At 44.7% G+C, this 23,384-nt stretch overlaps 1 protein-coding gene across 1 annotated transcript in view; it reads right to left on the reverse strand.

The window, feature by feature from the left end:
- plxna2 (plexin A2) overlaps nt 1–23,384 on the reverse strand; it is a 694,900-nt gene that overhangs the window by 355,421 nt on the left and 316,095 nt on the right. The window contains 1 exon segment of the mRNA XM_034173103.1: nt 16,987–17,121. Within this exon segment, the coding sequence (XP_034028994.1) occupies nt 16,987–17,121 (135 nt within the window).

Genomic DNA, 23,384 nt, shown 5'->3' on the forward strand with positions numbered 1-23,384 from the left:
GCACCATTATAGTAGCAGACAGACAGCGAGCAGGAAAGAGACAGAAAAACGAAGGGGGGGGAAGCAGTGATGAAGACAGTTGACATACTCACAGCTCTTAATTACAGAGCTGATTGTTGAGCTCCTGAATGGTTCCTTTAGCTCACATTGACAGTGACAAAGTGTGCATGCACACATAGTACATGCACAATGTACACACCTGTCCATCTGGATGCACAAATACATACAGGCGCAGACACAAAAGAATTATAATGAATTCTTATTTTACTGCTTTGACATTTTGGTTTACTAGTTAATACCCCCATCACACATAGCCAGAATCATGCAGAATGGCATCAGAATGACGAATCAGTGCACAAAAGTGTCCGATGTGTTTTGGAACATTCAGTTCCAAAATGTTCTGACAGCCATCTGCAGAAGTCCACACAGTTGGTCAAAATCTGTTGCCGGCCCCGAGTGCGATGCATATGTTCAAAACCCTCCGGGCGCTGTCGAGATAGGACACCTCTCTGACGACGGTCCGTGTGCAATCTGAGGACTGTCTGACCACAATATACATATTCTGATGGCGGCAAAACGAGATCCGAAATGATTTGAGTGCATACGAGGGAACCTTGAGATAGATCTGGCATCAGCAATCAAATCAAAAGCACAGTGCACACAGGCGACAGCATTAATAAACATGAATCTCACCTCCAACAGCGGTCCAGGAGTGTTTCACAGCATGAACATGGACGTGGAGCCGAGACCACAGCCTGGGGTTAAAATCCTCTCACCCCCCGCAAAAAATAAATCCCATGTGATAATCCAACCATCGCGGTGTCCAGAGTTGTGTTGTGCTGCTGAAGTGAGCAAAAAAGAAATTAAAGTTTCCTGGAAAGGCGCTCTGTCTGACACATGAGACAGCATGGCCCAATGCCAGCAAACTTTCAGCAAGTCTGTCCCGTGGCACGCACGTGTGCCTTGCGCGCATTTAATGGGTCATGCAGCATTATGCATACACACACACACACACACACACACACACACACACACACACACACACACACACGCAAAGCACATGTGTGTCACGCACATAAGCGCACTGCACACTTGCATGCACGTGCTTGTGAGGAACACAGCACTCCATCCCACTCTGGGCCTGTGTTTGCCATCCAGACGTTTGGACATCGGGCAAAAAATCCCGACTTTTTACAGCAGTCTCTGTCATCCACCTGCTGTCTACATGTGCTTTGGATGCCATCGTGCAGGTGTGGACGAGGTTATCCGTATGTGTTCTGAGACTGCTGACCACGCCTGGTTTCCCCCCGACTGCCTTGTATCAGTAAGAAGTTGGATGTCTAGTAACTTCCTACTTTTAAATTCTGATAAGACTGAAGTTATGGTTCTTGGTCCAGCGAGGTATCGGCATCAATTTGATCAGCTAGCACTTAGCTTAGGTTCATGTGTTATACATCATATGGATAAAGTGAGGAACCTTGGAGTAATTTTTGATCCTACATTGTCCTTTGATCTCCACATTAGAGACATTACAAGGACTGCTTTCTTCCATTTGCGAAATATAGCGAAGATTCATCCCATCCTGTCTATGGCTGATGCTGAGACTTTGATTCATGCATTTGTCTCTTCTAGATTGGACTATTGTAATACTCTATTTTCTGGCTTCCCGCAGTCCAGGATTAGGGGTCTTTAACTGGTTCAAAATGCTGCTGCCAGACTTTTGACACAAAGCAGAAAATTTGACCACATTATGCCCGTTTTGGCATCCCTGCACTGGCTTCCAGTTGCTGCAAGATCGGATTTTAAAGTACTGTTATTAGTTTTATAAAATTGTTCAAAATAAAAAGTAAAACACTGAAGTGAAGTGCTGACTGACAGGAACTGTTTTAAATAGTCTGTCATTCCAAACTGGAACTCTTGGCATATGTGCATATGCATCATCTGTAAAAATCCGGGTTAAAGGACTAGTAAGATGTTGGCAGCGCAGTAAGTCCGCATTGTGTCCCTTCTACTCACTTGTTTACTTCTAGCACACACTACAGTAACAGCTGGGTGGTAGGTTCCTACCCAACGTTAGTATACACACAGAGTATTCGGGTGTTGTGTTGGTGGGGGCGGGGTGCCTCCATTTTAGCTAAGCAAGAGATTTGACTACTTTGTTAGGAATTCACTGGAGTAAATCTTGTTCTGAATGTCATTTTTGGCCACAGTGTTCTTTCCCATTTTACTTTATGGTGTTGGCACTTCACATTTTACACTGACATTTTACTTTGACTTCAAGACAGTAAAACACATTGAGGTTGGTTCAATACTGACTTTCCAGTGAGGCAGAAAACTGATTCATTCTTCACAAGGCAAAAGGGATTAAATTTAGGGATGGCAGAATACCACTTTGTCATGTCCGATATAATCCAGACACTGGAAACTTTAGTATGTCCCAATATCGAGACCAATCCAATATCCTTTCCCCTGTATGTACTTTACTAGCCAAGTCATCCAAGTTCCAAAGCAAGTACAAATAGATTGAAAAACAGTTTCTACCCAACTGCTGTGAGAGCTTTGAATGCCACTGGAACCAAGTAGCCAGGTCACATGCCACACTTGAAATGAGTGCAATATTTGTTTAAATGCAATATCCACTGCCACTGAAATATCCACAGTTTTGTACATACTTTTCTCTTTTTTTCATATGCAATCTCTTTTTTGCTACTACGTTCTTAGATTTTTTTTTCTTTTTATAATTTGCGCTCTGGATGTACCTCTTTCATTCAGTTAAATTGTATGTTTACTTTTCTTCTCCAGTCCTTCCAAGTCTGTGCATGGTTTACTCAGTTTTATATTTGCACTGAAAAGCTTGCACCTTACCTTTCATTGTACTTTGTTACAATGGCAATAAAGAATCTCTATTTGTGTATCTATCAATATCCTACCGACAAATTCTAGCCAATATTGGACTGATATGATCCAACATATATTGATGAACCCCTAGTTAAAACAAGTTGTTTTTTTGTTTTTTTTAATTAAATGGGATCATTTGTGGAAGTAGCACTGGACAGTGGCACAGTACGGCTGACTGACTAGACAGAGACAGGGGTGTCAGGGAGTTTAAAGATCAGGCATTCTTCTCCTCATTATTTCATATTATGTCAGCGAGCTGGGAGAGGCTCCTGCAGGGGGTTGGGATGGGAGACAACTGCAAGGTTTAATCTGGTGTGGAAAGATGCTCAAGCACACACACACGCACACACACGGTATTACAAAAAAACCCTCTTCTGTGGATCTTAAAATCCAGACTTGACACCACTGAGTCTATTTCGAGACAATGTCACAAAAACCAGACAAGCAACTAAGCTTGTTTTCTTTACTGACAGCTGCTAAGTGAATTCACAGCTTGTACTGTGCGTTACTCTGTGCTGACCTCTACTGATACATCAGGGGACCTCGGTGTGAAAGTCAGATGAAGAAACGGTCAAATGATGGGGAATGAATAGCAAAAGGGATTCAGATTGGGGCAAGAGTGAAGAAGAATCTAATAATTAATTGATGGCAGTTGGCAGGACGTGTGCTGTATCAAATAATGAGGTTAGGATTGGACAGTGGTTCCAGGGCCCAAAACCTGATTAACACTAATCCTGGTTTAAGTCAATTAACAATGCTCAGGGAGTCATGCAAATGAGTTGCTTTTGTTCAGTGGACCAGCAGTGGGGGAGCAAACAGAGCTTGACACACACACATGTAAAACATCACTTCAGCACAGTGGAAGGGGGAAGGAGACTCGTATCGGTCATCGTGAAAAAGAAACAGCTGACAAGGAGCAGTCGTCAAAGAGCAATAAAAGCATGATTCAGTGAAGGGGCGTCACTAACTGACCTGAGTGGCCCCAACGGATTGATTAACAGACTCATTAAAACTTTGAACTTTCTGCAACCCCTGAGCTCACAGACAGCACATCAACAGAAATTATGCATGAACAAAACCAATCACATGGAGCATGAACGACAACATGCAAACACATAAACCTTCTACCACATCTGACCCAGACAGGAAATAAGGACATGCAGGCATGTGAAATGATATGCATAATAACCACCTTCAAACCAAATTATGTCTTTGCCCACATATTGTAAGATAAAGTTTCATGGGGAAAACAGTTGGAAAACCATTTTCCAAACACAAGCGTTTTATATGTCACAACATAATATGAAGGTAAAATTGGACACTCGGGGGCACTCAGAGTGCAACTCTGAGCATTTGTTTCCCCCCACTCAATCTGCTCCATAAAACCCCCTTTACACAAGGATGAAGTCCCTTATTCACCCCTTGTGTGACCAGAAAATCGTGGAGGATGCCACAAAATGCTGAAGGAAGATACAGAGCATGCGTAGATAGTTGAAGGAACACACATTGGAAGCACACAGGATGCCATGGTCACCATGGTGGCCATGAATTTTGAGCATATTCAAAACAAAAGCAGAAAGGATGCAGAGGCTGGAAGATGCTCAAAGGAGGCACAGAGGACACACAAAGAATGTACAGAGGATGCCATGATTTGCCAGGAGACGCTGAATGCACGTAGAATGATCAGGGCTGTTTGCCGTGATTTTTATGAATAAAGTTCATGTCCTGTTGTTGTATTTACAATGTGGGTTACCACAGGTGGATGCAACGGCAAACAAAATTCACCTGACTTGTCAATCGCTATTGCAAAAAGTAAACAGCTATTGATGCACTGGTTTTCTTCTTTTCTTTTTTAAGGGAGGAGATGTGATCAGAAATGAGTGACCTCCATGGTGTGGTGGCACGTATTAATGCAGCACAGACCCACAGAGCTTGTTTTTGCTTTACTCTTTCAGAACCTTGGACAGCGGTGCAGCCCGAGCCTTGTGTCTAGGCAGCAGGCAGGGTCCAACAAATCAGATGGGATTTTTCTTCCTCGACAGCTTGGCAAAGAGTGAGGGTTGCATGAAAAAATGCTCAGGGGTCTACTAGGAAAGTGAAGCACTGCTGAGTAGATGCTCAAAGAACACCATTGATTGTTAAAGTGTGGCAGAGTGTAAGCACAGAGGAAGCTCATTGAACACACAGGACTCCATGGTCACCAGTGGTCGCACGGAGGAGGCACAGAGGAAGCACAGAGGACACTCAGTGAACACATACAGTAGATTCGCAAGAAATCTGCTCTTTAGAATGCTGAAACAATGCACAAGGGACGTTGAAGCACTTGCACAGAAAGGTGTTTTTGCATCCTTTGTGCATCCTGGAAAATGTTTTGGATGCACAAAGGATTCTCACAGGATGCCATCCTGTGTAAGGGACCCTTATTCCAGATTGATAAATTCTAGAGACATGGACAACCGCATGTCATTCTGCAAGTACATGTGTCTATACACACACACACACACACACACACACACACACACACACACACACACACACACACACACACACACACACACACACACACACACACACACACACACACACACACACACACACACACACACACGCTGAACTAACAACAAACTGCATAACATGTCCTGACATACTCCCACATGCACAGAAAAAAAAAAAAACCTTCCGTTTTGGGGAGTAAGAAAAGTATGACAAGGATAAAAGCCATTTCTTCAGAATGAAAAGCCAAATAGAATCATCAATAACACTGGACCTGTGTATTGGCAGGAGAATTTATCCTAATTTGTCCATGTGCCAATATCAAGTGACGCTGTCTCTGAGCCAGTTTAGAAGCCAAAGTTTGATGCTCCAGCCCTGCTCCAGTGCCACACAGGAACACATGGGTGCTCAAAACATCAATGCAATCAATTTGCTGTCCCTCATCCATATGACTCCTAAAATGACCCCAATGTAATGCTTACATCCCAGGTAAAACATGAAGGTCATCTATCTGCTCTCCGAGTGATGGGGTGAAGTGTCTGTTGGAAAAACAGACAGATGCTTGTAAGATGAGGGCATGACCCTATTTCATGATTGGCCTCAATCACGCAGGGGTGTTGTGCACATATGTGTCACATATGCTACCACATCGCATGAGGCGTCAGAGTTTTGTCATGCGTGACAGAGCACCTGAGTCCAGGCCGTTGCTTTCAAACAAAGAGTGGTGAACACTTTACTTGTACACCATATGTGGAGCCACCCACCTTAACCATACTAGAACACAATCTTAATTTGACCTCTGTATTAGGTATATCACTCATGAGTCAAAAAAATACCTCTTACACCTTGTGGAGTGTACAAAGACATTCCAAATCTGCATGGTTGAAACAAAGTGCAACTTTATAGAGTCTCCATGACATTCCACTAACAGCATTTCATCATGAAAGTAGCACCTTGATTGTCTTCAGTGCTCTTATATTGGGATGGCAACTTTTAGACACTCTGTGCAAACTCTGTTGTCAAAGCAAGTTTTTTCCAGCTTCATCTTTTGGCTAAAATAAAGCACTTCATCAGCTCCAGACTTGATTATTGTAATGCACTTTATTCGGGCATTAATCATTCGTGTCTTGCACGTCTCCAATTGGTGCAGAACGCTGCTGCTCATCTTTTAACAAACACTTTTAGACGTGAGCATATTACGCCCATCCGGTACTCACTCCACTGGCTTCCAGTTCGGTTTAGAATTGATTTTAAGATTTTAATGTTTGTTTTAAAGCTATTTATGTACTTGCACCTCCCTACGTGTCTGAAATTTTAACTTTGCACACTTACAGTAGGACATTACGGGCATCTGGTCAGCATTACTTAGATCTTCCGAGAGATACAAATGCTGGGGTGATCATGCTTTTGCGGTAGCTGGCCCCACGCTGTGGAACAAGCTACCTCTAGAATTACATACTATTCCTGACCTAGCACTTTTTAAATCTAAGTTAAAGATTTATTTATCTAAACTGGCTTCTAACACCTAGTGGGGAGGTGACATGTTCTGTTTTTTTTATGTGCAGTTTTAAAATTTTATTGTATGTGTGTTTTATTTTTGTGAATTTGTGTTTTTAATGTTAAGCACTTTGGACACTAGTTGGTGCTGTAAAGCGTTCTATAAATAAATGTTGACTGATTGATTGATTGATTCATTGAAGTGTCCCAAGCAGATACATTAGTGAGAATAACAGAGAAAAAGATGTAAAGTCAACAACACCCCCCCGCCGCCGCCCCAGTCTTGTTTGCCCTCTAGTAGCTACATGGTAACAGTGCTACCAACTGACCAATACAGGGTTGATGACTGCCAAAGTCACCTTAGACCCACTGAAACAGTGCAGGTAAAGTCACATTTCCAGTGAACACAAAGGCTGTGAGCCAGATTTTCTTCTTTTTTTTCCCCTCACTGCTCAACAGTTTTCATTTAAAATGAATAATAATAGTAATAATAATAATAAAGGGTAGTGGTTTAATAGTTTTTACTGAGAGTTTGCTGTCATCACTATACCAATCAGAGGTCAGCCAGTCTTTGTTGGGTCCAGCGTCTGTTTGGACCCCCTCCTGAGTGAGACCGCAGCACACAAATGAAGTGCCGGCTCAGCATTTGTTCGACCGGCTTCCAAAGCTGTTGAAACACTTCAACCCTGGTCCTGGCATGATTCAGATGCAAACTTTATCTTTTCCAGCTATGCTTTACTTGTATTTAGACTTACAACTTTGCCAAACTTTCTCTTCTCTTCACCTCTGTGCCGACCATTGATAAAACAATGACACAATTATCTTTCGGCAAGCTTTGAAATATCCAACTACAGTAAGAGTTGTGTTTTTTTTGTATAAATATAAATAAACCATCAGGAAAAAGATCCAAATACTTTGGTTTCTGAATGAATGCCCTGGATATGAGCCAGTCCAATCTGCCCATTGTGGAACTCAAAAACACTGATGTGGGTAACAAAGACTCTCAATGAATACTACTGCTACCCTTTATCCTGATGTGTGTGTGTACAGTGCACAGCTGATCCCTAGCTATAAACCATGATATGTTCCAAGCTCATTAACACATGAAATCAGCGTGTTATACATACAAAAGGTCCTGCATAATGATGAGCCAGTAGCATGTCAGATAATCTAAACCTGGACAAGGCGTGAATGAAACCAATTTCCTCTTGTGTTGATACCCACTCAGCCTATTTCCTCTCAATCTAACCATGTCAGGCAAACAAAGTTTCTGTGAGGATAAGAAAATGAAGGGAGGAGGGTGAAAGTTGTGGGTGCTAGGGCATATACCATGTTGCAAGGAGGGCTGAGAAAAAAGAGGGTTGGTTTAAAAAAAGAAGAAGGAATCCATGCATGAATTTTAAATTTCACAGTTGGGCACCTGGAAGAAATTGACAGTGTTAAAAAAAAGAGGGTTTCCTTTCTATTTTGTTAATCTGTGAGCTGTGATGTTGCTCTTCCATAAAAGAGAGGAAGGATGACATACAGGGATTGGACATTGGGGGAGTTTAATGTTTGCTAAAGAGCCAAGTGTATTGGAGAGTGACAGTAATGCATGGCTGATTGCCTCTATAAGAGGGAAGACTGTGTTCATCGATGAAAGACAAGTCTGTTGGACAATGCAGCTCAGTATCCCTCTGTTGGTTATGCTGCAACACATTCTACCCTTATCCTAAAAAGAGCTGGCAATTACAGAGATGTATTTCGCTTAGTATTGTATGTACAGTTCCATGTTGGAGCCATGAAAAATCACAAAACTATGCACCTCTTTTTTCTACACCTGTTTTAACATTTTCTTTGGCTTTAATTCATCCGGCTATCCTGGCATCCATCACTTATTTGGTGCTGAATCACAGTGGTGGTAGTTGTATGGATATTACTCTCCTCAACTGCATCTACCAACTATTCTTGAGAGATTGTTCCCAGCCTAGATGGGGTAAGAGTTCCTCAAGTATGGGCTTGAAAAACATCTAAAATCAGGCATTCTAATAAGACTCTCAAACAACCCCAACGTGCTTATTTCAACACAAAGAATTAGAAATCCTACTCTAACTGGGACATACAAAATGGTTAGATGGAGAATGTGTTGGAGGGAGTTCTACCCCAATGTCTCCTCTGAGTTAGATGTGGTTAGAAAACCTCTAAATTCAGGCATTCTAGTAGGATTCAAAACTATCTCTACTTGCTTATGTCAGCACAAAGATGTAGAAGTCCTACTCTGAGTTCCTTTCTTTTCTCTAAAGGTGAATCCCACCACAATCTCACATTCATAGACATCATCCAAAGTTCACAATCATAGTTGAGAACTGGATTGTAAATTAACTAGTAAATTGAAGGCTTTGCCATCTGACTGAGCTTGCTTGAAGCAATGCCAACGTCACTGCTAACACCATCCCAACTCTCTCAGATTATAGTGCCCTCATTCGTGAACAAAACCCTATTATGCTTAAATTCCTTCAAATTGGGCAGAGCATACAGCGCTAATGCTCATCTCAACTGCTCCACAGTGAAAAGTTCCAATACATACTGGCGGTCAGATTAAAAGGAAATCAGTATTCAGCCTTGATTAAGACAGAAACAAAAAAGAAAAAGAAGAAAAACCTCTGCATTTGTTTTATATATTTTCAAATGTGCTTTTGTCAAAACCCTTTCAATCAGAACTAAGGCCATGTCACAGGTATCACTTCAAAATGCCTTCAGATGTTAAATCTTGATTGCGCTCCATGAATAATACATTACAGTCCAGGCTTGGCTTTGTGGACTGGCTACTGACCAAAGCAACTGACATAATGCCGTCACTGATTCTCAACACTGCGTGATGAGTGCTCGCCCTACTGCTGGGTGCCAGCAGTGATAGCAGCACAGTACACCACAAAGGGAATGAAAAGGCCATATAAAAATGTTGATAATCCATCCCCCAGTAGAACACATTTGATACTGGAGAGGTTGCTGCCATTTATCCCAGTACAAGCTGCATTGCATTGATAAAATAACAACAAAGAGAACGGGTACTGCTCAGACCCTCATGGGCCACAGTGACAAACATGCTTGTATGTTGCTCCTTTTACCCAAAAACATACAATGCAGCAGATTGGGCAGGAAAAATTAAAACCAACATGGTTGCAGTAACCGATAAAGTCATTTTACACTCTCATGCATACAGATCTTCCTCAGTGATGATAAGTAAGATAAGACAGAGAGGAAACAAAGAAGGATTAATTCAATTCAATTTATTTCATTTATATGGTGCCAAATCACAAAGTTGCCTGAAGGCGCTTAGCACCTTCAGGCAACTTTGCTGTGATTAGGCAACTTTGTATTAGTTATGACAGATACCCATTCAGTGGGGATGAAACACTCATACAGATTGTATTAGAGGTGGGACGAAGTCACCATCAAGTCACTCTCAAGTTATGAATCAGCAAGTCCCAAGTCATAATGACCACCAAGTGTTTGCAAGCTGAATTGAGACTTGACTTGGGACTTGCAGATTGATGACTTAAGAATGACTGACAGTGACTTTGTCCCACCTCTGGATTGTATACATTTATTTTGCATGAGTTGGTAAAAGCATCAGTGGCTTAATAGGGTTGGAGAATGTCTACGTAATGGGTATTTCATGATTTGTGAGCTTTTGTCCTGTGATCTTTTGTCTGTCCACCACATTTCATGGTCAAGGGTACAACATCACAACCTTTTGGGAATGTGTGCCAATTATAGGCGCATCCCACTACTCAGGCTCCCTGGTAAAGTCTACTCCAGGGTGCTGGAAAGGAGGGTTCGGCCGATAGTCAAACCTCTGATTGAAGAGGAACAATGGGGGTTCTGTCCTGGCCACAGAACAACCGACCAGCTCTTCACTGTCACAAGGATCCTGGAGGGGGGCTGGTAGTATGCCCATCCAGTCTACATGTGTTTTGTGGACTTGGAGAAGATATATGATTGGGTACCCTGGGAGATACTGTGGGAGATGCTGCGGGAAGATGCGGCTGAAGATGAGTGAGTGATGAGTGGACATTGGGTGGGTAGTTGTAGTTTGTTCATGTTCATTCAATCATTTCATTCTTCAATACCTGCTTATTCCTTTTAAGGATCAAAGGGGGTTATCCCAGAGGTGGGGTGCACAATGGACAGGCTGCCAGTCTATTGCAGAGGCAACACATATAGTGGGACAAACTCATTCACACTCTAACTCACAACTATGGTCAATTTATAGTCACCAAGTCACCTAACCTACATACCTTTGGAAGTAAGAGGAAGCTGGAGCATCCAGTGGGAACCCATGCAAACACAGGAGAACATGCAAATGCCACACAGAAAGGATCAGGTCAGAAACAAACCCGGGACGTTCTCACTGTGATACAACAGTGCCAACCACTAAGCCACCATGCTGTCCGATTGTATATACGTTACACTTTTTACACTTTTTAAAATGTTTACTCATTAATTCAGCCATAATTAATTACTATTTATTTTTGATTAAATATTTATTTATTATTACTATTGCACCATAATGGGCTGAATAACTTCACATTTCAGCTGACTTTCCCAAGCAGCTCTCATATGGCAGTATTCAGAGCAGCTGCATGTTCCTGGGGTACACCAATCAGAAAAGTCAGGAAAGGTTATTTTCTAGGGTAAGAACTTGCTTCAACCAGTGAAGCGCTGTCACAGACTTGACGCGGCTCTGGAACATCTCCGTATAACTCCAGGCAGGTAAACTGTTGCTGATTTCTTTTCCTGTGTTCAGCATGAAAATAAGACACCAACTTGTGCACCACTGTTGAGCCTGCAATGGGCCACACTAAGATGAGCAGAATAGCACCTCCCCCAAGTTCACTTTGGCTGGAGCCTATTTGGATCATGCACCTCAAATCAGCCTGTGTTTGGCTCACGATCACCAGGTGCAGCACCAGTACAACCTAAGTGATTGCTGGGTCTGGCAGAGGTTTGAACAGAGGATCCTCTGGTCTCAAGCCAAACACTTAACCATTGGACTATAACTTCCCATCTTCATCGCACCTTAATTTGATCTCTGGGGAAAATGCTATAGGAAATAAATAAATGCATTTTTTATTATTTATAGCAGCCACACTGGAGCTAGTGTGTGTGACAGGCGGCATCACAGTGCTGGCTCCACATTTTGATGTTTGATGGCCATCTGCAATGGACAATGAAGCTGTCCAACTCCACTTTCTAATGCAAGTAGCTCCCTTGTTTTCACTGGGGGGGGGGGCATCACAGCAGATCTGCATGTTGATTTGGCCCATGTTTTATGTCAGATGCCCTTTTTGATGCAACTCCATATTACATGCAGAGTTCAAACGCACAAAATTGATGGCTTTGAAGCCGGAACAAGTGCACTTTAAACCACTTGGTCACCACCCCTGCTCCCCAACCTCTGTTGAAATGGTGATGGTTTGAAGACCTGGTGTAGGCACAGTGTATCTGCTTATATGCAGTGTGACTTACAGATCAGACTTTTAAATCCTTTGTGCTTTGCTATGTCGAACTTGGTTGGATGAACTGTTGCACACTATCTGTATATCCTTTGCCAACACAGTGGAAGATCTGATATTCAGTTTGAAATCTACAGTTTTTGATGCAATATTAAAGAGCATTTCAGGAATGTAAGACATTTCACGGAGCATTTTATAAGACAGAAAAAGGAGAGAGTGGGGGGGGGGGGGGGGGGGGAAGTCTGGGAGGCAGCTCAGCTGAAACTCCTAAAAACAGCTACATGACCTTTTTCTCTCTGTCACTGCATTTGCCTCCGGCACTGCAACCCTGCCAAGTACCTAAATTGCTGGATTACAGCTCTAAATATAGAAGCAGAAACACACAGTGGGACCCAAACGTGATCTGGCAGAAATCCACACAATGGATCTGCAAAAATCACAGGAGGAATGGGCACAGTTTGAAGACAAACACAAAAGTGTGAGCCTGAGGAAACTACAGCGTCACAATCCAAGTTTATTCAATGCAGGCAGGGTATTGGATCGACACAGATGTCGGAAAATAAATCCTAGGATGAAAATCTGCTGTTGTGTGTTTCAGGACTGTCAGCAATGATACAGCACCCTACAGAATGTTGCCTGCTTGTTCCCACACACACACACACACACACACACACACACACACACACACACACACACACACACACACACACACACACACACACACACACACACACACACACAGCGCCCGGAAAAGAGGAAAGTCAGTGAGCCAGGTCTTTTCATCAGTTCCACTGCGCTGCCTCGTGCTGGTCCAATCTCAGCACATCATTAATATGGTGGATGCTGTTGTCATTACAGCCACGAGACAAAAAGCACAGTTAAAGACGGCGGCGTTACTGATCAAATATGAAAGAGGGAGTTGTTATACATGTTTTTTGGGGGAGGGGGGGTAAGTGAGTGATGGGACTATTAACACAGCGAGACAGAAAACAAACCGTAAAATAAAGAAATACACTGAATCAGCATCAGATCTGATTCATACACATGCTGTGGATTTAATTTACATCAAAAAAAGAGAAGGCGACAAAAAGCCTCTAAAAGCCTTATGGAGACTCCATTTGAATACTGAATGAGAGACCTGTGTTTGCATGTCTGTAATTATACTTTTTATGTTTGAGAGTATATGTGATTGTAGTAGCCAGTGCAAATGCAAATGAGCACTCAGCAAACACGAACATCTTTGATTGTGTGTCTGTGTCGCTGTGGGTGGCTGGCTGAAAGCCTTAACCCTTTCACACATGTTCTCTCAGTGGGTCATACTCCTGGGCAGTGGTTTTTAAAAACACCTTGGTAAAATAAAAGCCTTTGTGCACAATCGACTGTTTGGGGCATTTCTTGGATGTGACTTGATTTCTATGAGTATGTGCGTAGTTGTGTTCAAAGTCAATTCAGTTTACTTATATGGCAACAAATTGTAGCAGAATTCATCTCAAAGCAACATACAATGGGTTGGTAAGGTCTTGACCTTTCCAACCCACATTGGCAAGGAAAAAAACCTTTAACCAGACGCAGTGAGATGTCAGTCTACTTTGGCCCAGTTTAATTGCATTTTAGCTGAGATTTTAATAGGAGACAACAAATTGAATTTTTGATTTGAGGAAGTGGACTTGGACAGTGCTTGACAAGAAACATCTGGGTGGATTGAGAAGATGGTTATTGCTAATTGATGGTTGTTGTTGGAGAGTGGAGCTGTCTAGTCACGGCCTTTGAGACTGAAGAGATTATGAAGACTTGAGGTTGCTGGACAGGGGTGTTTGGCAATGCCACTTCCACCACAGAGGAAAGAAGGACGAGGCCTTTAGGGTCTTTTTGCATTTGTGTGACTGTATAATTTTAAGACTTGGGTGCTATTTATTGACCTAAGGCAGCGATTGGATGTCTTTGGAATTAGGTCTCTTCGGAGGATCTTTGGGTACCCCTGGAAAGACTTTGTGTCAAATGAGTGGTTACTTAGGGAGACTCTGATGAAGAGTATCATTTGCATTGTGAGGCAGCATCTGCTTCAACATTTTAGCCATGCGGTGTGTTTCTCTGTGCACGATCTAGCACGCAGGTATCTCAGTGTTGAGGCCCCCATGTTTAACATAGCTGTGGCAGATAGATGGTTACTTTAGAGAGAAAAGAGTGGACTGGTTGTCTCCCTGGGTGGTTGGCATTCCAAACCCAAGGCAATTCCATGGTGTGGTGGATGGAAAGCATTTGGGTAGAAACATAGAGTCCATTCCTACCTCTCCAACACAATCATCTACATGCCACAGCCAGGTGAAACATGAGTGTCCCCTTGGCCTTCAAAACCTAAGGCAGTTTGGCGTGTCATGGAAGCAGTGATTTGTATCATCAGCGCATGTTCCAAGACCTGATGTGTCCCCCTTGAGGAATAAAACTTTGAAATTTTGTTATGCACTCTCCTGTGTTTTTCATCATCGAAACGAAGCAAAGGTCCCTTTCAGTTTTCCAAGCAGATTGTTGGATTTCTGTATAAAAGATGATTTGACCATACGTTGAACTAAACACACTAGGTAAAAACATTTTGTAATCACACTTTTTCAAGTCGTGGCCTGAATACTGAAGAAACAACCAAGTGGATGGTCACTGAATTTGTATGGGGAAGAAGATCACTTGTCTAACCCTCATTGCCAACACTAAGATGCCACATTGGTGTATGTCTTTATGTACAAGAATGGATGAATGCAAAGCATCATTGTCAAATACTGTGACTATATGCCATACTCAATGGAAAATCCTGTGGAAATAAAGTCCATTTAACATTTTAATCTTTTACATGTGTATTACATATCTGGACATTACAGTAACACATGCATGTGTGTGTGTGGACCCAAATCATCTCACACTCACCTCTCCAAACTGTCCTACCTGCCCTGTCCCTCTGATATTCCAAATCCGGTCCATCTTCCTCACTCCCAAAGAACATCACAGCATCTTCAGCGCTGCCACCTCCAGCAACCTTCTCCAAGTGATTCAACATAGCTGGCCTTACTACTGTATTGTAACCTTTCCCTTCTACTCATTTAGATGCTCCTCTGACATAAATCTTCTCCACTTCACCTACCCTTTCTTCTTCACCTCCCTACCACAATGTGGAAAGTTCACCTCAAATATTTTAACATATTTAATTTCACCACCTTTCTGATTCACTCTCTCCACATCAGACATCCTCCTCTCTCATTTTATTCATTCCTCAGCTCCTCAAAGTACTCCCTCCACCTTTCTGATTCACTCTCTGCACACCACACATTCTCTTCTCTGTCATTGTATTCATTCCTCAGCTCCTCCACCTTGTCATCATACTGTCCTTGTTTGTCAGAACATTTTACATCATTATTAAAGATGTTTTCTTTAAACAGTCACTCCTTCCCAGAAAAAGAACAGTTCACAGAATTAGCTGAAATCACAATATTGGTAATAGCATTCATGTCCACATTGAGTTTGTGTAAAACTCTGATCACGACTGTAGTTGAAGTGTTATAGTACATGTGTAATACTAGTTGCCAGGTTTGTTGACATATTCATATTTTCCCAAGTATAGACTTATGTGGAGCTACTGTTGGTTTTAGTGTAACAAAAAACCTGCACAGTAGAATGTTAATGATCAATCCACTCCCTGAAATTTACACTATTGTCTTAATAACTCCTTTCTCGTACATCTGCCCACTGCTATTTCTAACCTGTAACTCCTGGCCAACCAGTTGTTGAGTGTGTTAAAAGCAGAGCTAAGGAGAGAGGACGGCAATCTGTCACCTCACACTGACAGCCTCATACGTCGTCTGTCTCCAGGTCTGCTGCATTGCTACGCTCCCCTGCAGCTGCTCCTCCTCTTCATTTCATCTCTTTGCTACTATCCGACCATGTCTTCTTCTCTCCATTTTTTTGTTCCCTCTGACCCTCATCCGCCCTTGCATGTTCAGCTACTACCTACTTAGTATGTCAGTTACAGTGATGCCTACAGTCTGCTTCTCACCCTCCACACAATGCTTTGTCCCTTGAATGTTAAGTGCATCAGAATGACCTTGCACTCTTGTGGCATCTCAGTTTGGTCTTCATCATGTGGTTCTCCACCTGTTCCTCCACCATTACACTTCCTCTCATCCTCTTTGTCAGACAGCTAACCATCAAATGCCCTTCATTCTTTTCTGTCCTCTCACACGTGTGCCTTGTCATTTTTTTTGTCTCTGTTTCTTTTCTACCTGCTTGTTGTTCTCCTTCAATACCAAACAATGTCTCAACACCCCCCTACTGTGCAACCCTGGTTATTTATAGCAAACGGAGAATGCTGATGATGACAGACGGGCCACTGTACAGTACACACTCATATTTACACTCATTCACTCACTCACTCATCTTCAACCGCTTACTCCAATTAAGGGTAACAGGGGGCTGGAGACTATGCCAGCATCCATAGGGAGCGAGGCAGGGCACACCCCTGACAGGACGCCAATCCATCACAGGGCGCTCATATTTACACGGTTTCATTCAAATCTTTAAAAGTGCACAAGATAGAGTCTTTGGTTTCATCACCTACCTGTCTCTCTGACATAACATAGAGGTAGTTGCGGTCCAGGGAGAAGGCCATATCTCGGAGGATGGGGCTACCATCCTTGATCACAGATAGTGTCTCATACTGGACACCACCATGAGGAGGCCCATCGACTCGGATCTGAGAAGCAAACAGAAACACAAACAGGTCGGTGGTTGTTATTTTTATCATTTGGAAAGAAAAGGGAAAAAACGATTCAAGAATGATTGACAGGAAGGGCAGATGCAGAGCAAGTCATATTTTTAAATCACTTGATCTGCCTTTAGTAACTTGGACTTTCTTGAGTACAGCTCAAGCAAATTATTTATTTATGTATTCTCCCAGCTCTGTTATTCAAAGATGATTAGGATAAAACAGCTATTAAGAATTCAGCCTGGGCTGCCAGAAAGGCACTGACGCTACCCTTGGAGTTAACCATAGAGAACGTATGCATGATTGGTGGTGCCCCCATCCACTCTCTTTCATTTCCTTGGAACATTTTTTCACTGCTAAATGCAGTCTTCAACTAACCACAACGCCAGCATTGGTCTTCAATTGTTTTGGTCATCATACATTTTTAAGGAATATTCTGCTTCCTTCGACAGCATCACAAAATGGTCAAAGGAAATGTCCTTCGTGACTCTCCCCTAGTTAATAAGACTATACTGGCTGATTTAGAAGCTATAGCAACAGAAGAAGTAGAAGTCTAATGCCTTTAACAGATGTAAAATATATGTCAGGAAGCATCAACTCCCAGGCATCCAGCTGCCAGACACGTAATCACAAAGTAAGAATTATTTGTTGATATTATTCAAGCTTCATGACACCTTTAACATGTTTTCCTTTCTTCTGTCTCCTTATGACGTATACATATTCTGACTACAGCTTTTATCCCAAAGCTGAGACCACCAAACTCCAGAAAAACCAAAACAAAACAATGGAAAACCATTCAAATAACGCATGAGGTACATGACCTTTCTTGAGCCAAGTAGGCCAGCCCAATTTCTCCTCAAGTCAACACATCCTGTTGGTCAAATATATTTCTGTGACATCAAACCTTGAGGGACAATATGTGTTTCCTTATGCTCAGTGTGAGAGATGTGTGTGTGATGTCACACATCACTAGGGCCATCTCTGCCCAGTAAAGGTGATGGCTCTATCATGTGTCCATCCCTGCCTGACCCCTCCACCCAAACACTCATCTATCTATTTAGATGCTGACAGCACCAAACAGCAGGCAGGTCCTGTCTAAATCACCACAGAGGGGAAAGCCAAGGTCATGTCTGTCAAAAAAAGCTCCACCAAGAGGATGTGTGTAAATATACACAGATGCATAGGCTTTTGCTTGTGTGTGTGTCAAACTGTTGGATGGTCTTGAAGACAAATGGTAAAGTAAGTTCACACAAAGTCTCTGGAGCTTTGCCTTCAAAAGCTTCAGGGTTAGAGGAGTACATGACAGCAGGCGGCACAGTGAAGGAACAGAGCACAAAGTGGTTCGGCTCTGCACGGCTGACCTATGTCTGACCTCGGCAGGCTGATCCAAACAGAGAGGAGGGGACATATGTGAAAACCATATGTAGGCGAAGAAAGGCAGGATGTGGGGGCTGTGCCAGTCTTCATCTGGTTACTAACAGGAGAGTGTGGAAGTAGACCTCAGCAAATATGCTCATCCATAAAGCATGTCGGCACGCGGCCAGACTGGCGCTGTTCTGTTCACTGCATCACTGTGAGTGCTGTGCATGCGTGTTTATGGGCGTGCGCTGGCAGGAACAATCTGTGATATGTGTCCGAGCAAAGCTGCCACTAGGGATCACTTGATAACCTGACCTTTCCCCCACCCGTTTGTGGTTCATCTGAATCAGATCATTATCAACGCTGTCCAGGGGCCTTAAAATTCACATTTGACCAGAAACGCAGACACATATATTCACAGACAGCTGTGCAAGAAGATGTGCAGAACCAAGCCTGTGCACTCAAAGACATGCATACATAATTTCACCACACAGAGCATTAGATACCAAGGAAGAATATGTGATGAGCGTCTGCTTGTCTCATGCATACTTCATACTGTGCACAGTGCCCCACAGTCTGAGCCAGAAGGAAAGGAACAATGTATAATCACCATGTACACGATCCCTGAAAGTCAAAGAAAAAAACAAAAACAAAGAAAGTGTTAAACACATTACACACTTAACTTTCTCAGTTTGGACTGATTTTCATCAACTGTACAATGTCTTAAGTATGAACATGCAACCAATGAGTTCTTTCAAAATTTCAATCTACATAAATTGTCCACTCTGGTTCAAGGGAGTGTTATTGTTCCAAATGGACGAGTTTAAGTACCAAGTGGTCAATGCACTTAGTTTCAGTGCAGAAGATTCCGGGTTCAAATCCCACCCCTGCCACATTTCTTCATGTAATGTGGAGTTGCGTCAGGAAGGGCATCCGGCGTAAAACTTGTGCCAATTCAACATGCAGATCCACCTTGGATTTGCTGTGGCGACCCTGAGTGCAAACAAGGGAGCAGCCGAAGGGACTTACTAGGGTCTGGTTCATGAGTGCCCCCACTCATGAAGTGGGGCACTAAGATGGAGTGTGAGATCAAAAGATGGCTTGATGCTGCATCTGAGGTGCTGTTGATGCTGTACAAGACCATCATGGTGACAAAAGAACTGATCCAAAAAGTGAGGCTCTCGACGCACCACACAATTTATGCTCCTGTCCTCACCCATGGTTATGAACTTTGGGTACTGACTAAAGAAACAAGGTTTTGGATACAAGTTGCGGAAATGAAATTCCTCTGTAGAGTATTTGGGCTTACACTTGGGGACAGGGTGAGAATTTCAAATGCTTCTTTGCATTCAAGAGCTAACTGATGTGGTTTGGCTAGCTGGTGAGGATGCCCCCTGGATGTTTTCCTTGGGACTTGAGCAGGAAGAGCTGACAAAATCTATAATGGAATCTACATTGCTGCGTGAGGCCAGTAGGTCTTCACCACAACAGAAACACAATGCTTCTATTTCAATTTTTCAATTTATTTTCATTTATATAGTGCCGAATCATAACAGAGTTGCCTCAAGGCGCTTCACACAAGTAAGATCTAACCTTACCAACCCCCAGAGCAACAGTGGTAAGGAAAAACTCCCTCTGAGGAAGAAACCTCAAGCAGACCAGACTCAAAGGGGTGACCCTCTGCTTGGGCCATGTTACAGACATAAATTACAGAACAATTTACAAAACAAATGTACAGGAAAAGCTGTTGGTGCAAAGGACAGGAGGGTCGCCAGCACAAATACCACACCCATCTCTGGATGGAGCTGCACCTTAAACAGAGAAAAAACAGAATCAGGCATCAGAAAGACAAGAAATACAGTATAATTTGTCAGCATTAAACAACAAGAAAAACAGGAAATACTAAGGTGATCACCAGCCGTTAACCCTAAGCTTCATTAAAAGATCTACAATTTAGGTAAAGTTGAGGCCGCGGCACACTCTGTTTACTAATAAAATGTGTTGTGAAAGTGTAGGAACACGGACCCACAACAGGGGGCGCAAATGAACGGACAATGGAGGAAGTCAAATAACAACACTTTACTGTTGTGAATGAGCACAACAAACACGGCAGGTCACAATAGTATGCAATGAAGTCAATTTACAGAACGTGTCATGTGGGCAGGCTCGAAGATAAGAGACGTCTGTTCAAAGCAGAACCGGAACCACACGATTTCCTCCGCCACCGAACCCCGGGAATACTGGAGCCGCCAAGTCCCGAACTCCCAGGTGGCCACTGCCTCCGCTTGTCGGATCTGGTACTGCTGGCGAGGAACAAAAACAGTTAGATGTAGGTGTGTTTATACCCAGCAACACGTATGGTGGGAAATCCACCTCCACCTCTCGTTGAAAAGTCTGCTGTCAAAAAACACAAAGCAACAATATTCTTCTGTCGAAAAGACAACTTGATTGGCTGAGCTCGTTACCTCCTAAGCATAGCGATATCTCGGCAAAGAAGTGGAGATGTCGTCCTGCTGATATACGATTGAAGATCAGATGATTGGTGACAGCTGTCACAGGTAATAAGTGACAGCTGTCACCCCGGCTGCTCCTGTGAGGCGGCGGCGCCCTCTTGTGCCTGGAGCCCGCACTCCAGGCAGGGTGCCCTCTGGTGGTTGTGGGCCAGCAGTACCTCCTCTTCAGCGGCCCACACAACAGGACCCCCCCCTGAACGGGCGCCTCCTGGCGCCCGACCAGGCTTGTCCGGGTGGCGGCGGTAGAAATCGGCCAGGAGGGCCGGGTCTAGGATGAAGCTCCTCTTCACCCAGGAGCGTTCTTCGGGTCCGTACCCCTCCCAGTCCACCAAATACTGGAAGCCCCGGCCCATCCTACGGACATCCAAGAGCCGGCGCACAGACCAAGCCGGCCCACCATCGATGACCCGGGCAGGAGGTGGTGCCGGACCCGGAGCACAGAGGGGTGAGGTGTGATGCGGTTTTATCCGGGACACATGGAAAACAGGATGGATCCGCAGTGAGGCTGGAAGCTGAAGCCGCACTGCGGCTGGACTGATGACCTTGAGTATCTTGAAGGGACCGAAGTAACGGTCCTGCAGTTTTGGGGAGTCCACTTTGAGGGGAATGTCTTTTGTCGACAACCACACCTCCTGCCCTGGCCAATATGCAGGGGCCGGGGTCCGCCGGCGGTCTGCATGGGCTTTTGCCCTCGTCCGGGCCTTCAGCAAAGCAGAACGGGCGGCACGCCACACCCGACGGCACTTCCGCAGGTGGGCCTGGACCGAGGGCACACGACCTCTCCCTCGACCACCGGAAACAACGGGGGCTGGTACCCCAGACACACCTCAAAAGGGGAGAGGCCGGTGGCAGAAGACACCTGGCTGTTATGGGCATACTCGATCCAGGCCAAATGGGTACTCCAGGCTGCCGGGTGCGCAGCCGTCACGCAGCGCAGGGCCTGTTCCACCTCCTGATTGGCCCGTTCTGCCTGCCCGTTGGTCTGAGGATGATACCCAGACGAGAGACTCACCGTGGCCCCCAGTTCCCGGCAGAAGCTCCTCCAGACTTGCGAGGAGAACTGGGGACCGCGATCGGAGACGATGTCTGTTGGAATCCCATGCAGCCGGACGACGTGGTGGACCAGGAGGTCTGCTGTCTCCTGGGCAGTCAGGAGCTTCGGGAGGGCCACGAAGTGGGCCGCCTTGGAGAATCGGTCCACTATCGTGAGGATGGTGGTGTTGCCCTGGGACGGTGGGAGGCCCGTGACGAAATCCAGGCCGATGTGGGACCAGGGGCGATGAGGCACAGGCAGCGGCTGGAGCAGTCCCGGTGCCCTGCGGTGGTCAGCCTTGCCCCTGGCGCAGGTGGTGCAGGCCTGGATATAATCCCGAACGTCGGCCTCCAGGGACGCCCACCAGAAGCGCTGCCGGACAACTGCCATGGTTCTTCGCACCCCCGGATGACAGGAGAACTTGGAGCCGTGACAGAAGTCCAAGACTGCAGCCCTGGCCTCTGGTGGGATGTAAAGTTTGTTCTTCGGCCCGGTTCCGGGCTCCGGGCTCCGTGCCAGGGCCTCCCGGACGGTCTTCTCCACGTCCCAGGTGAGGATGGCCACGATAGCGGACTCCGGGATGATAGGTTCCGGTGGATCCGACAACTCAGTTTTGACTTCGTCTTCATGCACCCGGGACAAGGCATCTGATCTCTGGTTCTTGGTCCCGGGGCGGTAGGTGATCCGGAAGTCAAAACGGCCGAAGAACAGTGACCAGCGGGCTTGCCTGGGGTTCAGCCGCTTGGCGGTCCTGATATACTCCAGGTTCCGGTGGTCAGTGAAAACTGTGAATGGCACAGACGTTCCCTCCAACAGATGTCTCCACTCTTCAAGAGCCTCTTTCACCGCAAGGAGTTCTTGATTGCCGACGTCATAGTTCCGTTCAGCCGGGGTCAACCTGCGGGAAAAATAGGCACACGGGTGAAGGACCTTATCGGTCTCTCCGCTCTGGGACAGCACGGCTCCTATCCCTGAGTCAGAGGCGTCCACTTCAACCATGAACTGGCGGCTAGGGTCGGGCTGCACCAAAACTGGCGCAGTAGAGAACCTTCGTTTCAACTCCTTGAACGCGGCTTCGCACCGATCCGACCAGGTGAAGGGGACTTTTGGAGAGGTCAGGGCTGTCAGGGGGCTAACTACCTGACTGTAGCCCTTAATGAACCTCCTATAGAAATTAGCGAAGCCGAGGAACTGTTGCAGCTTCCTACGGCTTGTTGGTTGGGGCCAATCTCTCACCGCCGCAACCTTGGCCGGATCAGGGGCGACGGAGTTGGAGGAGATTATAAACCCCAGGAAGGACAAAGACGTGCGGTGAAACTCGCACTTCTCACCCTTCACAAACAGTC

Source organism: Thalassophryne amazonica, chromosome 6 (genome assembly GCF_902500255.1).
Source record: "Thalassophryne amazonica chromosome 6, fThaAma1.1, whole genome shotgun sequence".
NCBI lineage: Eukaryota > Metazoa > Chordata > Actinopteri > Batrachoidiformes > Batrachoididae > Thalassophryne > Thalassophryne amazonica.